The sequence below is a fragment of the Acinonyx jubatus genome, chromosome C2 (genome assembly GCF_027475565.1).
Source record: "Acinonyx jubatus isolate Ajub_Pintada_27869175 chromosome C2, VMU_Ajub_asm_v1.0, whole genome shotgun sequence".
Lineage (NCBI taxonomy): Eukaryota > Metazoa > Chordata > Mammalia > Carnivora > Felidae > Acinonyx > Acinonyx jubatus.
In genome coordinates this window covers 58,001,631-58,024,104 of record NC_069384.1, presented here as the reverse complement: position 1 = coordinate 58,024,104, position 22,474 = coordinate 58,001,631, and the positions used below count along the sequence as shown (strand labels likewise).

The following is a 22,474-nucleotide window of genomic DNA, read 5'->3' as shown; positions in this document are numbered from 1 at the left end:
ATAAATTTAATTATTTTAAATTTAATTTATTTAATAAAATTATTAAATAAATAGCTGTGCATTTTTTCTTTTTTTGTATTCTAATATTTTAAAAGTATTTTTTAATTTGCATGATTTTATATATGAAATTGAATGAATATTTATTTTTTGGCCATTTTATGGTTTGTTTCATTTCATGATTTCTGAATACATTTTTCCATATAGAGGAAGAGATTGTTAAAAATAATGCACTCTCAGGGGCACCTGGGTGGCTCAGTCAGTTAAGTGTCCGACTTCGGCTCAGGTCATGATCTCACAGTTTGTGAGTCTGAGCCCCTCATCGGACTCTGTGCTGGCAGCTCAGAACCTGGAGCCTGCTCAGATTCTGTGTCTCCCCACCCCCCCCCCCCAGCCCTCCCCTGCTCATGCTCTCTCTCTCTCTCTCTCTCTCTCCTTCAAAAATAAATTAAAACATTAAAAAAATTTTTTTTAAATGATGCACTCTGGACATCAAATATGCTAGGCATACCCTGGTCATGGAATATGCATGCTGTGCTAAACAGTCATGGTTTTCATAAGGATTTTTTAAATGTAAGTCTTCCTAAACCTACAGTTACTTAAAAAGAGATACTTCATCACAGGAAACACTGAGGATGGTAGAAATTTCATTCTTTTACTGCATATGTTTATTTGAATTATTTTTAGCGTTGAAAATTCCCTATGCATTAGTATGAATGTTTGAGAATAACAGCAGGAACAATTAATGTTAGCTGATACATCCCAAACAAAAACAACTGCAATCTTCACCTCTCTTTAGAAAATAATTGTTTCACAAGACAAGCCCCTTGGGTACAGCTTTTGATTTCCTAAATGCCGTGAACTAGCTATTCATAATTCAGGACAAGCAGCAAAGTGTCCACGTGCCTGTCCGATGGAGACTTGCAATGGTGCCATTTAGCTCTGTGCAGTATTGCTGTGCTACAAACATCCGCTTGAGTCTCAGGGAGATGGGAAGTGTTAATACTTTCTTTGTACGAAAAGTGAATATTCTTGATGATTTTTAGTGCCTGTTGGCAAGTCTTCATTTGTCTATTCATTCCTCCATTCAAGAAAAATCCCTGTGCCAGTCAATGTGACAGTCAGTGATCCTTGCCCTGCTGATAAGAGTATGCAGGAACCACCGTGATGTTTCTGTAATCCCATTGGGAGAGTCAGTGACGTGGTTGGGACCATCAGCTGGCTCTCCTTGCCTACCCTGCTCTGTGCACTCCCCTCAACCACATAACCACACAGGTTGGGACTAGAAGGGATATTCACTTGTGCTACTAGCATTGGGTGAGAGCTGATGGCTAAATGGAAAGGTAACGTACTGTAGTAAAAAGAGAGACTTAGAGCTGGTTTTATCACATCGGTCACACACTGAGGGAGATGAAGTTGTGTATGTGTTTGTGTAGGAGAGGATGGTGGGTAAGAATTTTCCTATTTTCATCCTGTTTTACAGAGATTGAGGACCAGAGAGACTGGGTGGCTATCTCACCATCACACAATGTGTTAGTATTTGAACAACCATGTTTGAATAAATATTCCAATTTTTAGCTATTTACATGACTTTTATAAATATCCCAAAAGAATCAGGCTCTGTATTTTCTCATGGTGAATAAGCAAACTTTTAGTGTGTTCTTCCTAACGCTATTGCATTTATTCTGAAACAACCAGTGGTTTCCATGTCACTATTTGAGAAAAGCATGATCGAAATGAGTTTCGATTCCTTGAATTTGCCATGAGATTCCTAGCTTCTCTGCCTTTGCCCTTCCGTGTGCTCAGTCTTAAAATACCTCCCCTGTCCCATTCACTGCTGATTATCAAAGGGCTATTCATTCACTAAGGTTCAGCTCAAAGTATGTAACCTTTCCGTCAAGCCTTATCCCAATAGTCCCAGCTGAAGTTAAGCCTCTGTACACACAAGCGAAGTTACACCTCTTTATAGTGTTATTTCATTCTCTCGTTTGTCAAACATCTTTATTTCCCATTAGAAGGCAAGCCCCTTGAAGGAAGACACCTTGCCTTATTTATTTCTCTACCCCCTAACAACTAACGTACAAGGACACACAAGCTCTCTCTGAGCCCTTCTTTCAACTCAGATCAATTTGAAGATTAAAAAAATGGAAGATAGTAAATTTATTCTGGGAAAGTGGCATTGTTAGTTAACCTTGTCTCATCAATTAAATGCTAAGCTTCTTGAGGGCAGGAGGAGTCTTTGTCTAAAACTACCTTATTGTTTTCCACAATGTTGACACCAAGTCCTAGGCTCCATACGCTATGACTGATTTATCCAAGTGCATGAAAAGGGAAGTGAGGAGGTTGAGATAATCTATTAACTTTAGGGGGGATGGAGTTCTGGAAACGTGAGTTTCACTTGGCTTTTCAGATTCTGGCCTCTTTGCTTTTTTGTTGTAAGTCTAACCACATCCAGGTGTTATATTGTTAGGCACTTCCTTTTGGTAGATTACCTTACCCTTTCTCTTCAAGTTTTTGAAAACTTCATGCTCATAACTTGGCTTTTAGTTTGCTTTCATTTTTATTTTGAATTTTTGGAAGCAACTGAATTAGTAAGTCTTAAAGTGAACTTGTTTGAGGTGTCAATACATTTATAAATATATAATAAATACTACAAGTTTCTAAATGTTCTCTGCAGGGCCCTTCTCTCAATCTGGTTCCTGGAAACTCAACCAAGTGTCTGAACAGAGGTTGACAAGATGTGAGCAGAAATTACAGTGAGAGGTTTTTTTGGAGGTTAGGAAATAACTAAAAATGAGAATATTTATGCTGGCAAAGGTGTCGAAATAAAGTGGAGCAGTAAGATAAGTAAAGCAGCATGTGCAATGCAGGGCCAAAAGCTGTCTCCCACTTCAACATTGGAGTAGCCCTTAGCCTGCTTTGTCTTTAAAAGAGAATTTAGGTTGGGGCCCCTGGGTGGCTCAGTCAGTGAAGCGTTAGACTTCGGCTCAGGTCACAACCTTATGGTTTGTGAGTTCAAGCCCCGCGTTGGGCTCTGTGCTGACAGTTCTGAGCCTGGAGCCTGCTTCAGATTCTGTGTCTCATTCTCTCTTTGCCCCTCCCCCACTTGTGCTCTGTCTCTCTCTGTCTCTCAAAAATAAATAAATGTAAAAAAAAATTTTTTTAAGAGAGTTTAGGCTATCATCTTGGTTATGCTTATGTCATTTTAACTTGTGAGACAGTACATCTATTCAGAATGGTGCTTGAAGATGAGTGAAATAAATTAGGCAGATGTATTGTATGTATTGCTGAGAGAATAGTTCAAAACAGGGAAAGATGCTCAAGATAAAAACTATCAGGATGTAGGAAAAGGAATTTAAAGAGAAAACACTTTCAAGACCTTAGCTCTAATGGAAAAATAGAAAGGTATGGACCTCTACAGAGTTCTTAACTAAAAGGAGTCTGGCCTATTTTAGTTATTTTGATTTGCCAACACAGAGAGTCAGTTCAGTAGTGGAATATTCTATGATTTATATACACTTATCATGTAACTGATGCTAAAAATATTAAGTGGTTGTTGTAAACTGGTGCCATTTCTCTTGCTCACGTGCATGAGTCTTCAGAGGGACAATATAATCCAACAATTATCAGAGAATGAATATATATGTTCTAAGTAACTGACATTTGTCCCTTTGGAGGCCAAAACATTTTTTGCAGTGACTATTTCTGATGAAATTCTTTTGAATAAAATGGGTTGAATTCTTTGCTTCAAAAAAATGGATATATTAAACCTAATTGAAAGTTTTGCTGTGGATTCAATCTTCTCATTATGAGCATAGTTATTACTCTGTTATATAACACAATCATTCCCTCTGGCTAATTAGGAAATGATCATGAAGTTATGAGGATTATGTATCAAGTGAGAGGAGTTTGGGATCTTGCCATATTTATTTTGCTTGTTTAGAGAACATTTCTTCATCATGTATCTTGGTTCTAAGTTGCGTCCTAGATATTGAGGTTACAAGGTAAATGCTTTCATGATAGGTTAAAGGTAGTAGAACTTGCTCAATAATGTTGATAATTTAAGAAATTATTTTTCTTGGGGCGCCTGGGTGGCTCAGTGGGTTAAACGTTCAACTCTTGTTTTTAGCTCAGGTCATGACTCATGGTTTGGGAATTCAAGCCCTCTATTCAAGTCCTGCTTGGGATTCTCTGTCTCCTTCTCTCCCTCTGCCCCTCCCCTCTCACTCTATCTCTCTCAAAAAATAAACTTTAAAAAATAATAAAAATAAATTATTTCTCTTGGCTTTAGATTTTATGTACAATTGACAATTACTAACAGAAGGTTTGTAGAAGATAACAGAAAACCTGATTCCAAGAAAAAACTCTCCCACCAAAACAAAGGGAGGCAATTTCCTGTATGCAGACCAAAAGAGGTACATTGTGTTCCTCCTCCCACTTTGGAAGACAAAACATTCAGGTTATGTCAGAACATCCTATCTTTCAACAATTATCTTGAGCTGCATGTGTCCTACATAGAAAAAGGCATGGAAAAAATTACAAAGCAGTACTAAAGCCTTTGAGAAACAAGTAAAGAAAATTTCTAATGCCAGGTACTACAGGGAAATAGTTGTTAACAAAAGTTCCTCTCTCCCACTTATTAGAATATATCAGAGCTAGTAATAGAAAATGTGGTTACTCCTCAAGACACAATAACAGAGTAATGGTTAATGAATTATAGAATAATGGACTCTAGTATGAGTTTGAGTTGTGATTCCCCTAATTATTAGCATATAACACTAGACAAATTTCAGCACATCAATTTCCTTATCTGTAAAATAGGTTTCATAATAATATATATTTTATTGTGAAGATGAAATGAGTTAAGATATTTGATGTGTTTTGAACAGCCCTTGGAATATAATAAAATAATTGAACAGAAATTGTTATTATTTGCTACTATTGAAGTAGCTACCAGATAATAAAATAAAATATTTTATAATAATGGCCAACTTGACAATAAATTATATTTAATAAAATAAAAAAATAAAAAAGAATATGGTAAGTGCAAAATATAATAATAAAAATATCAGTAATAGTTAAATTTTTTTTTAATGTTTATTTATTTTTGAGAGGAGAGACAGATTGCGAGCAGGGGAAGGGCAGAAAGGGAGGGAGACACAGAATCCGAAGCAGGCTCCAGGCTGTGAGCTGTCAGCATAGAACCCGACGTGGAACTCGAACTCACGGACCATGAGATCATGACCTGAGCCAAAGTCGGACACTTAACCAACTGACCCACCCAGGCACCCCTAAAAATATCAGTAATAGTTAAGAAATTGAGGAAGTTATTGAACAATTGAGGAAAATTTTTTTCGACAAATACTTATTATGTGTCTACCATGTACCAGACACTTTGTTACTAGGGGTTAATATACTGAGAATGTTATCTGGGAAAATTGTAAGATCATATTTGAGAAATCTTTGGCAGAAACTGTTGAGTCGCAAATATCTGGTCCTTCCGGAGCATATTTGATTTTAATTTTGTTTTCATCTTTCAGGGCAAAGATCATGTAATGAACAACTGTATGTAAAGAGATATTCCACATACACTGTGTCAGCAGGGCATCCATTTAATCTGGAGTGCCCTGTGAAATACTGTACTAAGAGGCCTATTGTGACCTGGTGCAAGCTCAAAGGAAAAAACTGTTTACCTCTTGCATATAAACTTCTGGGATACACAACTTGGAAAGAAGGGGAGAATATTTCAGTTTTTAGTCTTCATTTTAATCACGCGCTGGCTAGTGATTCTGGTTCATACCGCTGTTCTGCGAATTTTACATCCGGAGTTATTGAAAGCCATTCAGTAACCATTAATGTGACAGGTGAGTTCTGCACTCCAGGGCTATATGATATTTTTTCAACATGTTTCAAGGAAAAGGAGGACCCAGATTCTCAAGTGATTATGTTAGACACTGAACTCATGTAAATGAGAAGGTTGCCACACTCCTCAGATGGTTATCTGTGTGAGCACGTGTGTATGTAATTTTGAGGTGAGTGAGATAAAAAAGAATAGAGAAAAAAATACAATAAAAGTTCTTGTTCTTGCCTTTAGGGGGTATAGCATTTATTTGATAAATCCAAAAGTAGATCACTGAAATATGGAAAAAATTACAAAGTGAATACCAATAGTAGTAGATAGCTGTCTATTCTTTGTCCTCTTTTCCTTCTATTTTTTCGTCCACTTACCAGTCCTTGACTTTTGTTGATAACAAATCCTTGAAGTTACATTTGTGGTGCTCAGACAATTATAAGCTTGTTAATAATTCACAGTTTGCACAGAGAGCAAACAGCACACAAATAAACCTGACTCCCTGATGTGATTTGAGGACGTTCATGGTTTTAGCTGCCTCCCCAGTCCCTCCCAGAGGTCCTCAAATAGGCTCAAATATCAGGAGAACAGGTTGAAGTTAAAAATCTAGAATAAAAAATGGAAAGCAAAGAGAGAAGTAGAGGAAAATTTTTTTTAAAAGTTTGATTTACGAAAATCTCACATCATACTCAATGGTAAAAGATTGAAAGCTTTTCCTCTAAGAACAGGAAGAAGACAAGAATGTCTGCTTTTGTCACTTCTATTCAACACTGAACTGGAAGTTCCAGCCAGAGCACTTAGACAAGAAAAAAGAAATAAAAGGCATCCAAATTGAACAAGAAGAAGTGAAACTATCTCTATTCACAGATGATATGATTATATATATAGAAAATCATTAAAAATCCACAAAAGCTACTAGAGTGAATAGATGAATTCAACAAGGTTGTATGATCAACTAAAAAAGTCAGTGGTATTTCTATACGTTACCAATGAACAATCTGAGAAGGAAATTAAAAACAAAAACAATTCTATTTATAATAGCATCAAAAAGAATAAAATACTTACAAATTAATCTAACCTGGGAGACTCAACACTTGTACACTGAACAAAATATGGCTAAAAGACTTAAAATTGTTAATGTGGCAATATTTCCCAAAGTGATCTATGGACTCAATACAATTCCCATCAAAATCCCAACAAACGTTTTTTTTCTTTTTTTGCGTAGATGAAAAAGCTGATCCTAAAATTCACATAAAGTTGCAACAAATACAAAATAGCTGAAAAAAATCTTGAAAAAGAAGAGCAAAGTTAGAGGACTCACACTCCTTTATTTTAAAATGTACTACAAAACTACAATAATCAAAACAGTGTGGTGCTGACATAGTATAGATATAAAGATCAATAGAATAGAATTGAGAGTCCGTAATAAATCCACACATCTTTGGTCAATTGACTTTTTTTGTTTTTGATAATTTATCATCAAGTTAGCTAACATAGAGTGTATACAGTGTACTCTTGGCTTTGGGAGTAGATTCCTGTGATTCATCACTTATATAAAACACCCAGTGCTCATCCCAAGAGCCCTCCTCAATGCCCATCACCCATTTTCCCTGCCCCCCACCCCTTTCTACCCTCAGTTTGTTCTCTGTATTTAAAAGTCTCTTATGGTTTGCCTTCCTCTCTGTTTGTAACTATATATTTTTGTTTCTTTCCCTTCCCATATGGTCTTCTGTTAAGTTTCTCAACTTCCACATATGAATGAAACCATGATATCTTTCTCTGACTTATTTTACTTAGCATAATACCCTCCAGTTCCATCCAAGTTGTTGCAAATGGCAAGATTTCATTCTTTTTAATTGCCAAGTAGTATTCCATTGTGTATATAAAACACATCTTCTTTATCCATTCATCAGTCAATGGACACTTAGGCTCTTTCCATAATTTGGCTATTGTTGAAAGTGCTGCTATAAACATTGGGGTATATGTGCCCCTATGAATCAGCACTCCTGTATCCTTTGGATAAACTCCTAGTAGTGCCATTTCTGGGTCATAGGGTAATCAATCTTTAATTTTTTGAGGAACCTCCACACTGTTTTCCAGAGTGGCTGCACCAGTTTGAATTCCCCAACAGTGCAAGAGGGTTGCCCTTTCTCCACATCTTCACTAACATCTGTTGTTCCCTGAGTTTTTAATTTTAGCCACTCTGACCAATCTGAGGTGGTATCTCATTGTAGTTTTGATTTGTATTTCCCTGATTATGAATGATAGTGAGCATCTTTTCATGGGTCTCTTAGCCATTTGGATGTCTTCTTTTGGCCAATTGACTTTTAGCAAGCTTTCCAAACCCATTCAATGGAAAAATGATAGTTTCTTCAGTAAATAGTGCTGAGGCAATTGGATATACATACACAGAAAAATGAATTTGGACCTCTACCTCATACAACATGTAAAAATAAGTAAAAATGGATCAGATATTTAATATAAGAACTAAAACAATAGAATCTATGTTTGTATAAAATTTTAATACTATTTTTCCTTAGAGGAAAACACAGGAGTAGATCTTCATGATCTTGGATTTGTCAATATTATTTTGCTACAGCATCAAAAGCATATATACATAAATACATGAATAAATAAATTATACTTCATAAAAATTAAAAACTTTTGTACATCAAAGGACACTATAAAGAGAATGAAAAGACAACATATAGAATGTGAGAAAATATTTGCAAATCATATATCTGATAAGGGACTAGTACCCAGAATATATAAAGAAGTCTTACAACTCAACAACAGATAAGCAACTCAATTAAAATGGGCAAAAGACTGAATAGACATTCCTTCAAAGAAAATATATAAATGGCCAATAAGCACATGAAGAAATGCTCGATGTCATTAGTTATTAGAGGAACGCAAATCAAAATCACAATGAGACACCACTCACACACACTAAGATTACTAGAATTTTTTTTAATGGAAAATAACAAGTGATAGCAAAGATGTGGACAAATTGAACTCCTTGTACTGTGCTGGTGGGAATGTAAAATGTTGCAGTTGCTTTGGAAAAGGTCTGGCAACCTTTCTTCAAAAGGTTAAACATAGTTTCCACAAGACCCAGCAATACCCAAGTGAAATAAAAGTATATGTCCACATTAAAACTTGTACATGAATGCTTATAACCATACTATTCACAAAAGTCAAAAAGTCGAAACAATCCAAATGTTTGTCAAACTGATAAAGGAAATGTGTTATATTCATACAGTGGAATATTATTCAGGCAAAAGAGGAATGAAGTACTGATATGTTACAAAACCGTTGAACTTCAAAAACATTGTGCTAAGTAAAAGAAGCCAGATATAAAAGATTACGTATTATAATCTTGATTCTGTTTGCATGAAATACGAAGAACAGAAAAATCTGTGGAGATAGAAAGTGACTAATGGCTGCCAGAGGCTGGCAGAAAGGGTTAATGGGAGTAACTACTAAATGTATATGGAATTTCCTTTGGGGATGATGAAAATGTTCTGAAAGTAGATAGTGCACAACACTAGAGAGTTGTACAACATTACACTAAGTTGTATGCTTTAAAATATTAAAATAATAATATTTATGTTAAATTGACCATGAAGATTACTGCAAAGAGAAATTTCAAAGAGTTCTGGTGCAATAGTAATGTCTGAAATCTAGATGCAGACATATGCAGTCACTTCCTCTATGGACACCATTCATTTGAATGCATACACTTTGTGTTTGTAAAAATTAATTTATTACTATATATGCACACTTTGGAGCATCTTTTAACTCCCTTAAAGTAACCCAATGAAGGAATCCACTTAAATTCCTTAAAAATCTTTTAAGTTATTTTAAGACCTCTGAAAGCAGCCTGGTAAAGGAATGCACAACAATCTAGCGCTGGTTACAACCTCTATCATCAAGCACAGAAGTGTAGAAGGGATTTAAGGCAGAGTTGGAGACCCTGCTTTTGCAAATTTGTTATCAAACTCAATGCTAATTGCCTGTGACGATCCGTGCATTGGCTTATAAACCTCTTTGGAATGGAAGCTGTGTCTTAAACATCTTTGCTTCTCTACGAATAGATGGCACAGTGTGTAGCACATAGTAGGTGTTCAATAAATATTTCTTTATAATTCTTAAATGAATTAAATAACATCATCTATGCAAAGTGAAACAATTGCCTTTAACAACCTGGAGAAGCTTATACTATAGATTATGGAATGAATCCTTTCTGGAGAAAATTGCACATTCACATAATGAGGTAAAATATTGAATTTTTTAAGAAGCAGTACTCTTTTAACTGGCAAAATAAAATGATAAAAATAAGCAAAACTTGCAAAACATTACTTCCAGGATATTAATGATACTATGAAATAGTAATTCAGTGCTATTAGATTATTTATATAATGTATATTAATATAATGTATAATAAAATTAAATGCAGTGGCATTGAGTCCACTCTCCTTGGAAGAGGGACTGTCTTGTGTAATTCAGTCTTCTTTTGTGGGAATTAACCCCCTTCTGTGCAAGAGGGAGGAATTCAGCCAAGGTCAGAGGCAACCCAAAAATGACTTATGACATGGCAGTGTCCCAGGGGTATTATTGTGTCTCCTCTGTCCCATTTTGGGGTCATCCCACAGCCACTACAGATGGTTGCACAGTTTGTAAAGTGCATGAAGGTTCCTGTTCTAGGAAAAAGTCGGAGCTGAAATTAGGATCAACAATCTGTCTCCCTTGGGGAGGAAGGGGCCAAAGGGAAGAGAGGCAGCTTCTCTCTTGAACCCTGTGCCTGTGGGGTGGGGGGGGGGAGTGTGGGGGTGACGGGGGGCGATGTGCTTATTAGGATCACACTGGGGATGAGCAAGAAAGATGGAGATGTGAGAAGGAAAAGCTACCTAGAAGACAGGAAGGGCTTTTTAAATTTCCCTTTGGAGATTCCTATTCTAATTTGTACTCTCCTGACTTTCTTATCACTTTTGAATCAGTGCTCCTGCCCTAAGGGGAGGTCCCCAGGACTTTGCTTTGGCTGTCTACTCGTGTCTGGCAGCAACCTTCACTCTGGAATTGCTTCCTTCCTGTAGCTTCATGAGCATCTCAAACTTTCATTATCTTCCTTCCAAATCTTCCAATCAGCCGTATGGACTCTTTGTCTTTAGTGTTTCCTGTTTTAGTCCATTTCAGCCAAACATCTTCCTAATACACTTCACTTGCCTAATAAATGTCTTCCATAATGCCGCTCCTTTACTGAGTCCCCGCAGAGCATCTGCGGTGCTTCCCATGTTGGGCTCACATTTAACCAAAATTCAAGGCCTTCCACAGTCCACCCACACCTACCTTCCTTGATTGCTTCTGGACTCCACCAGGAACCTCTACTCCAGCCCCACAGCCTTACCTGCCATCGCATGTCTTCACCCTATGCTGCTCTCTCCACTCATAGGGCAACCACTCATCTGCCTCCACTTACCACAATTCTGGCCTTCCTGTCAAGCCCAGCCCATTTCCCACATTCTTAAGGAAGCTTTCCATGTTCACCCTAGGGGAAGTGATTTCTCTTTTCTAGCAAATTTTATGCCATTTAAGGTCTGTGCCTCTCATTTATCAGACATTTCCTTGCACTGTAGTAATGTATGGAAATGTTCTTTATCCCGTGAAGAATTATAATGTCTGGAAAGCAGGAACTGTGTCATATTTTTCTGGGTCATCCTTGCTTCCTTCACAAAAGTCAAATGAATTATTTCAGAATTGGCTTTGAAATGGGTGTGAATTTGCCTTTTATGAAGTGATGAAAGCAAACATAATAGGGAAAGAGTTCAAGAAAAATTCCTTTTCCTTCTGTATGTGGGAGTACTCAGTGAGCTGAGTACCGAAGGAGAAAAATATACTATAAAATTATATTTAAAAACAATGCTTTGCATAAAAATGATGTGGAGGTGTGACACAAAAAATATTTCTCCCCTTCAAATATCTTTCTTTGGCGCTATTGGGAATTTTCCTGTTTTGCATCTGACTCTCTTTCTTTGTCCAAGTTAAGAATTGGTCCATGTAAGAACAGGGCTGTGGCAGAGTCAGGGCTTGGACGCTGCTGGGAAAGCAGTATTCTCCCAGAATGAGGAAAAGTGCTTTGCAAAGCCCCAGAAGAAAAGGTGACAGAGCTGGGGAACAATCCCTGGAATGCACATGGGCCTGTACATCCTCCCCAACCTCCCTTGGTCAGTCCGTGATTAGGAACTTCACAAAGTCAAGTGGTCATTCTCTTAGCAGAAAAGTGAGAGTGGTATGAGTAGGCAGGAAGTGAAAGGCACAATCTCTGTTTCAGAGTGAGTAGTCAGCATGGCCTCCAAAGCATCCTTTCCTTGTGGCCCTCCACACTCACTTGGAGCACCTGCTGAATGAGCATCCTGTTTTTCCAAGTGCCGGAAGGTGTCATACAGGCTGTATTCTGTCCTTATACTTAAGTAATAGGGAAAAGGGAATCAACGCAGACAGATGACGTTTGTGTTGTATTTAGGGTAATTTTTCAAGCCTCAAAATAAATCTAGGGACTTAACTTTGTGTCCGTGATCTTTGAGGTGGTGATGTGCACATCATGCAAACTCCTTTGATCTGGGTTACTGGGATCGGTTAGTGTGCAAATGCAGGAGTCCTCTCAGACTAACTCTGACTCTAGATACACATAAGTATTGTTTTTGCAACCAGTTTCAATTCTTTATCTTGCTTTTCTATTTCAGAACAGACTCAAAATAATTCAGAATACCCTCTAATAAGTAAGTATCAAACTAGTCAAATAAAAATAAGGAAATAAGATTGTTTCATGGTTGAAGAAAGGATAAATTTGGATTTTCCTAATGGAGTGAATTTTTTTTTGTATTAGGTTTTCTATGTGGGAACCCTTGTCCCTATTTCTATTCATACCCTCCCCCCAGACAGCTGTGTCTGTTGTTGGTAATGACTTGGCTGCTGTCCTAACCTAAGCAGCAGCTGCAGCATGGATAATGAAGACTTTGTTACCACTCTGTTGTTATCTAAGCACTATTTGCCCAGCTTCAGTAGCTCCTGACCACCTTTACCTTGAACCAAGCATATGAGGAAGAAGGTAGATAACCATGTTAATATATTTAGAAATAAAAATTTGCTGCATAAAATACTTAACATATATACAAAATTAATGCTGTGTGATGCATTCTGATTTTTTTCTATCCTGTTGTGATTCTTATTTTTAATGTTTTTTGTGGTCTATTAAATTGTTTCACGATCGGTCGATTAGTTGCAACCTATCATGGACAAACAGAACATTAACGCATGTTAACATTGATCATAGCAATGAGTATAAGCTGTATGCCCAGCAGAGCATATTTGGAGATAACAAGGCTATCTGTAGATAACAAAATTATATAGTATATGGAGATACCAAAGAGTTACGAGACAACAAAAAGACCTTTGTGTTAAAGAAACTGGAATTTAGTATCAAAAACATGTTGGCTTGGGTCCCAACTACAACTCACTAGCTATCTGACCTTGGGTAAGAGTCTGGGAACAATAACCCTTTTATCAAGGCATGGAACTAGATAAAAATAACAGTTTCCTTACTTTTCTTTAGTGGTGAATATGAGAGTTAAGTAAGACAATGTCAATGAAAGGGCTTGGTGAAGTGCTTTCTGAGAGCTGTTATGGGTATTCTTTTAGAGGGGATCAATCCTAGCAGAATTACAAATTCTTACAAAAGATGAATTTTAACCCAGAGCCACCCACATATGCTCATCAATAAAGCAAGAGGTGGGTCAGAATACTGAGGCCAGGGGTTCTGTGGGAATGCATCCCGGAAGGGAAATAGAGGCATCAGCTGGAAATCTCCTTCATTCAAGTTCTGATGATGCAGGAGGTATTACCGATCCTATTATATCTGAAATTTCCTAACTGTCTTTAGCATTGACTCACATTTCAGATACAACTGGTGCCTCAGGACCACCCTCTCAGGAAGTGACGGCTGACAAACGATGGATGCTTTATAGTTTGCTTCCTTTGGGGGCATTGCCTCTGCTCATTACCTGTTTGTGCCTGTTCTTCTGCCTTAGAAGGCACCAAGGTGGGTTCTACCTTCCATCTGCTGCTTATATGCTACACATTTGGGGGTCAGTTACTAGGGCTGTTTGATTTTTAGTTGGTTCTTGTTTTCTTTCCCATATTCTGCAAGGAGCCATGGATAATGATTTCCTCAGGGACAACATCCAAAAAGACAAATGGATTAATTCAGGTCCCCTCCAGTCATAGAGAGGCATGTTCTCCACAGCACAGTGCTCCAGGCAGGGCCTGTGCTAAAGAGGGCATGTGGCTGGGACTGACCCATTCCACTTGTGTCTGTCTTAAGTTTATGTGACAAGCAGCTCTTCTAAACTTTAAGGGTAGTGAAAGGGAGGTTGACATAATCTCTCAGGCCAACAAGTCTGCTTTGAGTTAGTTTGTCTCATCCTCTTTTTCAGAGCCACACCACATCATACCACTCATACACGCCCTTGCCTAAATGAAGACTGTATTTCCCAGAAGGAAATTCCTATGTCTGTACTTTCTTTTGCCACCACAAACACAGGCCTGAACTGAACTCTCACCCAAAAGTAATGCATTTGAAAAAATGTGGGTTTGGCTAGGACAAGAGAGGTGTGAAATCTTGGAAACAATTCCCTCTGCTTGTTTAAGAATTCCTTTGGTGTCGGGAGCAAACACTTAAACATAGTAAGAAAGAGATGTGTAGAGAATTCTGATGCAACTCTGTTCCAAAACATCCCTGTTCTCTCTCTCTTTACTTTTCCCGCTCTGCCATCTCCTCCCATCCCAGCTCCCATATTGGCAGCCTCAGGGTAGCTACAGAAACAGAGCTAGACAGAGCAACCCTTTTCTCTGCCACAAGAGAAAGCTTTGTCTGGGCAAAAGTACTTTCGGTGTTTTGTGGTAAGGACTTCCGGAGCCCAGAACATTCTCAGAATACTGAAGGAATCCTCTGTAACCCCCACTTCACATGTGCAACTCCAAGTCTCTTTCGATAGTCCCTCCCTAGCTTTCACCATCTTTCTTGAGGCTGCTTTAGAAAACTTTAGAAAAAGAGGCAGGAATAAATGCTTTGATCTACTATATCTGAAGTGAACTGGGCCATAGGAGATCCTGGCCTTTGTGGGTGAGGGGACAGCAGTGTGTCTGGCATCAGGTATAGAATGTCCCCAGAACAGGATTTCCAGCCTGTTTAAAGTGATACAGTACATCCTGCCCCTTCCTCTTGGATATGCCATAGGACTCTCCGGAGTCAGAAGGGCAGAGCCAGTGAATGTACACAAACCGAAGTGTATGTGCCTTGTTGGTTCCAGCAAATAAACACATCAAAACAAATAGCAACGCTGCCACTGGCCTGGGAGGCATCCTACCTCTGCCCCAGAATTTCAACCTAGCAATCTGATTCCAAAACACATATTCTTACCACAACCTTAACTTACAGGGAATTGGGAAAGAATTTGGTGTCGTTCTTTACTCTTCTTGGTTTCTTATTTGTCTTTTTGAATTCTAGCAGGAAAAAAGGAGCCTTCTGACACAGCAGGAAGGGAAATTAACCTGGTATGTTCCATGCATCTGCTAAAACAAATGCAATCTATGTTATACCATCTTAATCTTGATATAATATTTTAAATTTAATAAGTCTATGTAACATTTACCCTGTCCCAGGAACTGTTCTAAATGCTATATATAGACTTACTTCTAAAAATGTGTTTATTTTTTTAATGTTTATTTATTGGAGAGAGAGAGAGAGAGCAGAGGAGGGGCAGAGAGAGAGGGAGACACAGAATCCGAAGCAGGTTCCAGGCTCTGAGCTGTCAGCACAGAGCCCGACACGGGGCTCGAACTCAACAAACTGTGAGATCATGACTTGAGCCGAAGTCAGACACTTAACCGACTGAGCCACCCAGGATGTGTTTATTTTACATTAATCTCCATCTGCAGTAAAGATTCTTCAGAATTCACAAGTCTCACAATAAGTGGCCTTTTGGAAGGGCATTAGTGTCAGGGTAGACCTGAAGCAGAAAAGTCAGAGAGTAGCTTGTACAGCCTTGGCTTGCTGTTGGCCTGTTATGTGACTTCAGGCTATTTAAATATTCTCACAAAAACACCTTAAAGTCTTTTGGTAGAGAATTGAGAGTTAATGAAAGAATGAACCATAAATAATCTTGTAAATGACATGTGATTTCTTCACAGACTCCCAGCAGCTAAAGAAACATGACCCTAAGTCTAGTTATTATGCAAAAACTCTCATAATGGGTGTGGGCTCATCAAGGAAGAGACCTCTCAGACAAAGCCAAGGGCATTTTGGAAGCAGTGTCGTTTCCCTACAAGTTCTTGGAATCTAAACATAGGCTTTTTATTTGGGGCTCAATGTTGTGTAAATATTGGAACTCAAAAAAAATGGAAGATGAGGCAATACATTTCTGAAAAAAATTTTATGAGGGTCTTCAGTTAAAAACAAATAATCGTAAATGAGGTACTGCAAAGGAACGTGTCTGTGTGTGTGTGTGTAGTGTGTGTGTGTGTGTGTGTGTGTGTGTGCATGTTTCACTGTGGAAGGGTAGAGATAAAGTTGTAGTAACCTTCTCAAAAGTTCCAGAAATACCAAAGGCAGATACAGCCAATGATTTTATGTATAATATTAAATGACACTCAGCATTCCTCACCAGGTTGCCCAATTTTAAATCAAACCAAATACGTTCAACTTTGTAAACTCGTATTAAGTTTTTAGTAAGCAGCAGTAGGCATCATTGTGTTGTGTGCTGAAGTTTTGTTTTTTCAAGTAGGAAAATTTTCTTAAATGTTGTTTTCTTTCTTCCTATAGTGAACAACAACGAACTACATTCTGTTACTATCAAGACTGAGATCTATGAAACTATCTAAAACAATAATCTAAATAGTTTCTTGTTTAGATAAAGCCCAGCTTGGTTAAAATGTAGTCATATGTCTTCCTGTGTAGGCTGAACAAATTATTTATGATCTGAAGTTGAATTGAACGGGCTTCTCTATGTGTGCAATTATTTAGGAATTTTGTTTTAAGATGCCTGTGTCTTTTGCAGGAACTCACAGCTTTGGCCCATTTGAGTTGGCCAACATTTCAGAAAATATAGTAATGCCATATTAGATCTTTGAGATTAAAGATTTCTTAGGAAGGGACTTGTATTGAAATCAGTGGAATAGAAATCCAACGGAGAGAAAGGAACTGGTAAAATTATGGCAGGTACATATAAAAGCCGAAATTCTCATCTTATTTCACAATGGTCCCTGGAGTATATAAAAATAGTTAAAATACTGAAAACCCGGAACTGTGTATTTTTTAAAGTGCTTTGTAAACTGTAAAATGGCATTACAAATATAGAGTAGGATAGTGGCTTTGGCGTTTGTCATCTCTATCCACAGATAGAGCCTTATGGCCTCCACCCACTTTCCTGAGGTCCTACAGGATAGGCTCAGCCACAGGACACCGTGTTTTCTTTTACATCATTCATTCTAACCAAGTTTTCCACAGAAACCAGCCATCTTTTGGGAAGGGAGCCAGGTAACTGAGTTGACAGACTTTTATACAATTGTAAAAGTACAACAGGGATCTTGTTGCTATATTGAGGACTTATGGCTATTTATTAGGTCACATGACAGTTTTCTTCTTCAAAGCTTCTTTGGAGAAATTACCCAGGTTCCTTCGAATGGGGGTTGGGACACTTTTCAGCTGAGCTAAGAGACTGAGGGGGGTAAAGCTATTCCTGCCTCATTCAATCATCCTGCCTTAGAGCTATTTCCTGGGCAGCCACCTCATTGAAGGGTAGCGGTGTACTCAGCATCTAATGCTTAGTTTCTCAGGATAGGGCCAGACATGCACGTGTGGTAGAATTCTGCCAGGAAGGGGTAGGATATGGGTTACTTCACATACAAAATAAGGACGATAAAGGACCAGACAGGCATGTAGACTGTCAAAGACTGTGGATCTGATACCTTCACGGAGTTAGACCAAACTTCATGTATGTAAATTGACTGGCAAAATTGTGATTAAAAATTGAATTAACAACTCTTAGAGTTAAAATAATATCTTCATTTTTACCTGGTAATGTCCTTGTATAGTTAGGAGTGGGTAACAAATAACTGAAAAGAGTGAGAAGCATCAGGACACATTTTATTTTAGTTTTTGTAAGTTCACCTCTTTTCCCCTTTCTTTTTCTTAATTTTTAAAAATATTTATTTATTTTTGAGAGAGAGAAAGCACGAGTAGGGGAGGGGCAGAGAGACGGGGAACAGAGGATCTGAAGCAGGCTCTATGCTTACAGCAGAAAGCCTGATGTGGGGCTCGAACTCACAAACAGTGAGATCATGAGCCCAAGTTGGATGCTTAACCGATTGAGCCACCCAGGTGTCCCTCTCTTTTTTTTTTTTTTAAGTTCACCTCTTTCTCAGAAGCTTTAAGATATTTGAATTATTTGGAAGTATAATAATTTTCTTGTGATAATCCAAATATTGTAAAATTTTTCCTGCAGTTAGGCCCTCCTTTTCCAAAATTGAAAGCAATTTCTAATTCCAGGTTTTAAATCATAATAATGTATCTTGGATAACTCATCATATTTATTCTTTCTGACCCCTTAGAGGGCATCTGTTCTATTTTATTTTTAATCATTTACTTCTAAGCTGTGTTAATGCTATCCATTATCTTATAAGCTGTCTGAAGTTTCTTGTGGTATATTTATGCTTTTCTTATTAATTTGGGCTGAGAGATTGAAAAGTATTCTGTTGGGGCACTTGGGTGGCTCATTTGGTTAAACATGTAGCTCTTGATTTTGGCTCAGGTCATGATCTCATGGTTCGTGGGATGGAGCACCATTTTGGGCTCTGTGCTGACAGTGCTAAGCCTGCTTGGGGTTCTCTCTCCCTCTCTCTACCCGTCCCCAGCTTATGCTCTGTCTCTCCCTAAATAAATAAATAAAACTTAAAGAAAAGTGTTCTGTGACCTCAAAAGTGAACAATAACAAAGCACAAAATAAGTACTTGGGAGGAACATAGTGTTCCTAAGACTTTCATCTTTTAACAAATAAGAATATGCTAAAAATGTGGATGTCAGCAGCAAATGTGAGGAAGAATAAATTATTTCTGGTGATGTGTTGACTCCATTTAGCATATACTAATAGTTTTCTAATTGTATGCACTACCACATCCTTAAATGGTAGTTAAAACAATCTTTTTTCTCTTATAGGTTGATATTCCCCAGCCCTTTCGGAGTGAGGAAACTGAAGTGGGAACCGGGCAAAATCCCCAAACACTGCTATCAGAAACTGGTACTTATGACAATGACCCCTGGTTCAGGGTCCAGGAAGAGTCTGAAGTTTATTCTAACCCATGTCTGGAGGAAAACAAGCAGGGCATTGTTTACGCTTCTTTGAACCATTCTGTCATTGGAATAAACCCAAGACAATCAAGGAATGTGAAAGAAACACCTACAGAATATGCGGCCATATGTGTGAGGAGTTAAATTCGATCTTGATCTCCAACTGGTGATCACTGAAAGATATGCATGTCAACACCATTACCAAGCCCAACAAAAGGTTAAATAACATTCCTTGACCTGAGAAGCTTCACTTTAAGGAGGTTCATGTTGGTGCTCGGGTCTTAAGGGTTCATAGGACAAATGACTAAAATTTCTCCCCCCAAATTCTGAGGGAACTTTTTATATGACCCCCTTGAACAACAACACAAAAACCTTTCCCTCCAAGACTAAGTGATATTATGAGTAGCAGAGTGGCAGAATATTTAAACGTAGCTACATTTTACCCAATGTACAAAGCTAATATATTTTTTGGAGGATAAGAGACACATGTAAGTAAGAGAGGTTTGTGTTATCTGGATCAGTTCACTACACTCTCTTGACAAAGAAAGGATGTCCCAATTTGACTAACTAACCATCAACACAGTCATGATAATATGTTTATTTCTGGTCATTCTTCCATGATGAGAAATATTCCTCTGTCCCTCTAATACTGTTTTTTTTTAATGTAAAGAAGTAACTTTAGACTTGATATAAGAAAAGAATGGAAAGCATAAATGGTTCAGTAAAGATGTGGGCTACACCGACTACCGTAGAGCAGATGCTCCCCATACCTGACACGCAAATGGTTTTACATTGTTGAGCAAATATAGGTAGTAATGGAGCAATTAATGTGTGGTGCATTTATAAACAAAGTTGTGACTCAGTGGTTAGGTCACATGGACTAATGTATATGAATGTGATATAATGCTGCTGAATTAATATACTCGTGGTTGTTTAAATAAACTTAAAAATAAGCATCATCGAGCAAATGCAGATTAATGACTTAAACTGCTTCATAGTTGATCTGATAGCAAATGAAAAGAACTATTAATGGAATGGAGAGGGGTGCCTGGGTGGCTCAGTCAGTTGAGCGCCCAACTGCAGCTCAGGTCATGATCTTGCGGTTCATGAGTTCGGGCCCCACGTCGGGCTCTGTGCTAACAAACAGCTCAGAGCCTGGAGCCTCCTTCGGATTCTGTGTGTGTGTCTCTCTCCCCCTCCCCTGCTCATGCTCTGCCTCTCTCTGTCTCTCAAAAATAAATAAATGTTAAAAAAAAATGGAATGGAGAAAAGTCTTGAATATTTAGTTGGCCAGCCCAGGTCACCATACTTTCACTAACTACATCTGTATCTTGCTGTTGTTCTTACTCCTTTCTAGGGAAGTCAGGGCAAATCATCCAGAGTGAAGTGGTATAGCTTCATAACAATTCATTAAAAATTTTGTAGTTGCAGCCACTTGAGTAGAGCAAAAAGAGATGGGTTCAAACTTTCTGAATTTCCAGAGTACTTGAGTCTAATTATGTCAAAAATAGCCTACAACTTCAGTCAACAGCATGAGTCTATTAGGCTTCTCAAGTGCTGCCACTGAAGAATGCAGTAGACCTCTTACAAAGTGGACAGCAAACGTTGGGATCCATTTGCACAAATATGTGAGCTGCTGCACAAATGAATGCGGGATGTGTGTGTGTGTGTGTGTGTGTGTGTGTGTGTAAGGGAGGATAGATGACTTACAGAAGTGGTAAAAAAGACAAACTGACAAAACTGACATTCCATTTCAGTTTCCTAAAAAGTTTAAAATACTACAGCAAATGGATCATTAAAGAAAATGTATGAAAGTAATGTATGAAGTTGCGGGGACAGGAGTATGACATCCCATACAATTTTTTATGCCATGAAGATAAAACTGGGACTTTGTGGTGGAGCTTTCTTCATGTAACACTGGCATTAAGATTTTGCCCATTAGATTGAGATTGTGAGTCACTGTTATCTAGCCAGTGTGATATGGCTATACCCGAAATTTTGAGCAATCAGTTCCAGGTAGGCTCTTTCAGCCAAGCTGCATTTATGGGCAATTACGTACAAAGGATATATTAGAATAACTGTTTGTGGTATTCTTAAATATAGAAACAGGAAGTATGGGGAGGATACATTTAGCTGTCCTTATCAGATAAACACACAATGCTGAACAGTTCCTTCATAATTTTTTAAAAATTTAAACAAAATATGTCTGTGTATTATTGAGGATATTCTTAGCATGTCTTATAGTAAAAATAATGTTGGTAAAGATTTCACTTCTATAAATGATTTATTCTTACATTTGTACCATGCTGCCAAAATTCCAAATCATTGATGTTTTTATTCCTTCTTAATAAAAGCTATCAGAGTTATACATGTATTTCCCCCAACAAATCTACTCAGTATTATTTACATGGTGTATTTAATTAAGGAAATATGAGAAAAAGAATATGTATATAATTTAATGATTTTTCATGAATTTTTTTTGACAATTCAGGAGTATTTATTATTAATAGATACAAACGTCTTATTTCTTTTTTTTTAATTTATGCAGATTTTCTTTTCTTTTTATTTTTTTTCAATATATGAAATTTATTGTCAAATTGGTTTCCATACAACACCCAGTGCTCATCCCAAAAGGTGCCCTCTTCAATACCCATCACCCACCCTCCCCTCCCTCCCACCCCCCATCAACCCTCAGTTTGTTCTGTTTTTAAGAGTCTCTTATGCTTTGGCTCTCTCCCACTCTAACCTCTTTTTTTTTTTTTTTCCTTCCCCTCCCCCATGGGTTTCTGTTAAGTTTCTCAGGATCCACATAAGAGTGAAAACAGATTTTTCATGAATTTTAAGCTTCTTGATCGTTACCTATAAGAAAGTAAAGTTATTAAAATTTATTTAGAATCAATTTGGTATTGGCTTTTGTACTAAAAACATGTGTGGACGTGAAGTAGAAAGTGATTCTCAAACTTTATGGTACAAAAAACAGCCTGAAAAGCTTGATAAACTGTAAACTAGCAACTGCTAGCACTAAGAAGTTCTAGTTCAGGAGATCCAGAATACGGTTCTACAATTTTCACAATGAAAGGCATCCCAGATAATTTAATGCAGGTTTCCCAGTGTAGAGGCTAGTTTGGTATATGTGGTTTATTTGATCAGTTTTGCCTACCAATGAAGACTTTCTAGGCCCCAGAATTGATTCTCTGGCCAGATTATCTCCCCTCCTCTCCCCT

General features: G+C 37.8%; 1 protein-coding gene across 7 annotated transcripts in view; it reads left to right on the top strand.

Annotated features, from left to right (window-relative positions):
• Window positions 1–21,729, top strand: part of BTLA (B and T lymphocyte associated) — a 38,885-nt gene extending 17,156 nt beyond the window's left edge. For 2 of the 7 annotated variants that reach the window (XM_053220850.1, XM_015069192.3), the window contains 5 exons: window positions 5,538–5,861; window positions 12,592–12,627; window positions 13,788–13,946; window positions 15,414–15,460; window positions 19,119–21,720. In XM_053220850.1, coding sequence (XP_053076825.1) covers window positions 5,538–5,861; window positions 12,592–12,627; window positions 13,788–13,946; window positions 15,414–15,460; window positions 19,119–19,394 — 842 coding nt within the window. In that variant the 3' untranslated portion in view covers window positions 19,395–21,720. Of the gene's footprint in view, window positions 1–4,288; window positions 4,413–5,537; window positions 5,862–12,591; window positions 12,628–13,787; window positions 13,947–15,413; window positions 15,461–19,118 lie in introns of all 7 variants that reach the window. The other 5 variants (XM_053220852.1, XM_027077731.2, XM_027077732.2 and 2 more) reach the window with 5 other exon arrangements.
• The last annotated feature ends 745 nt before the right edge of the window (window positions 21,730–22,474 follow it).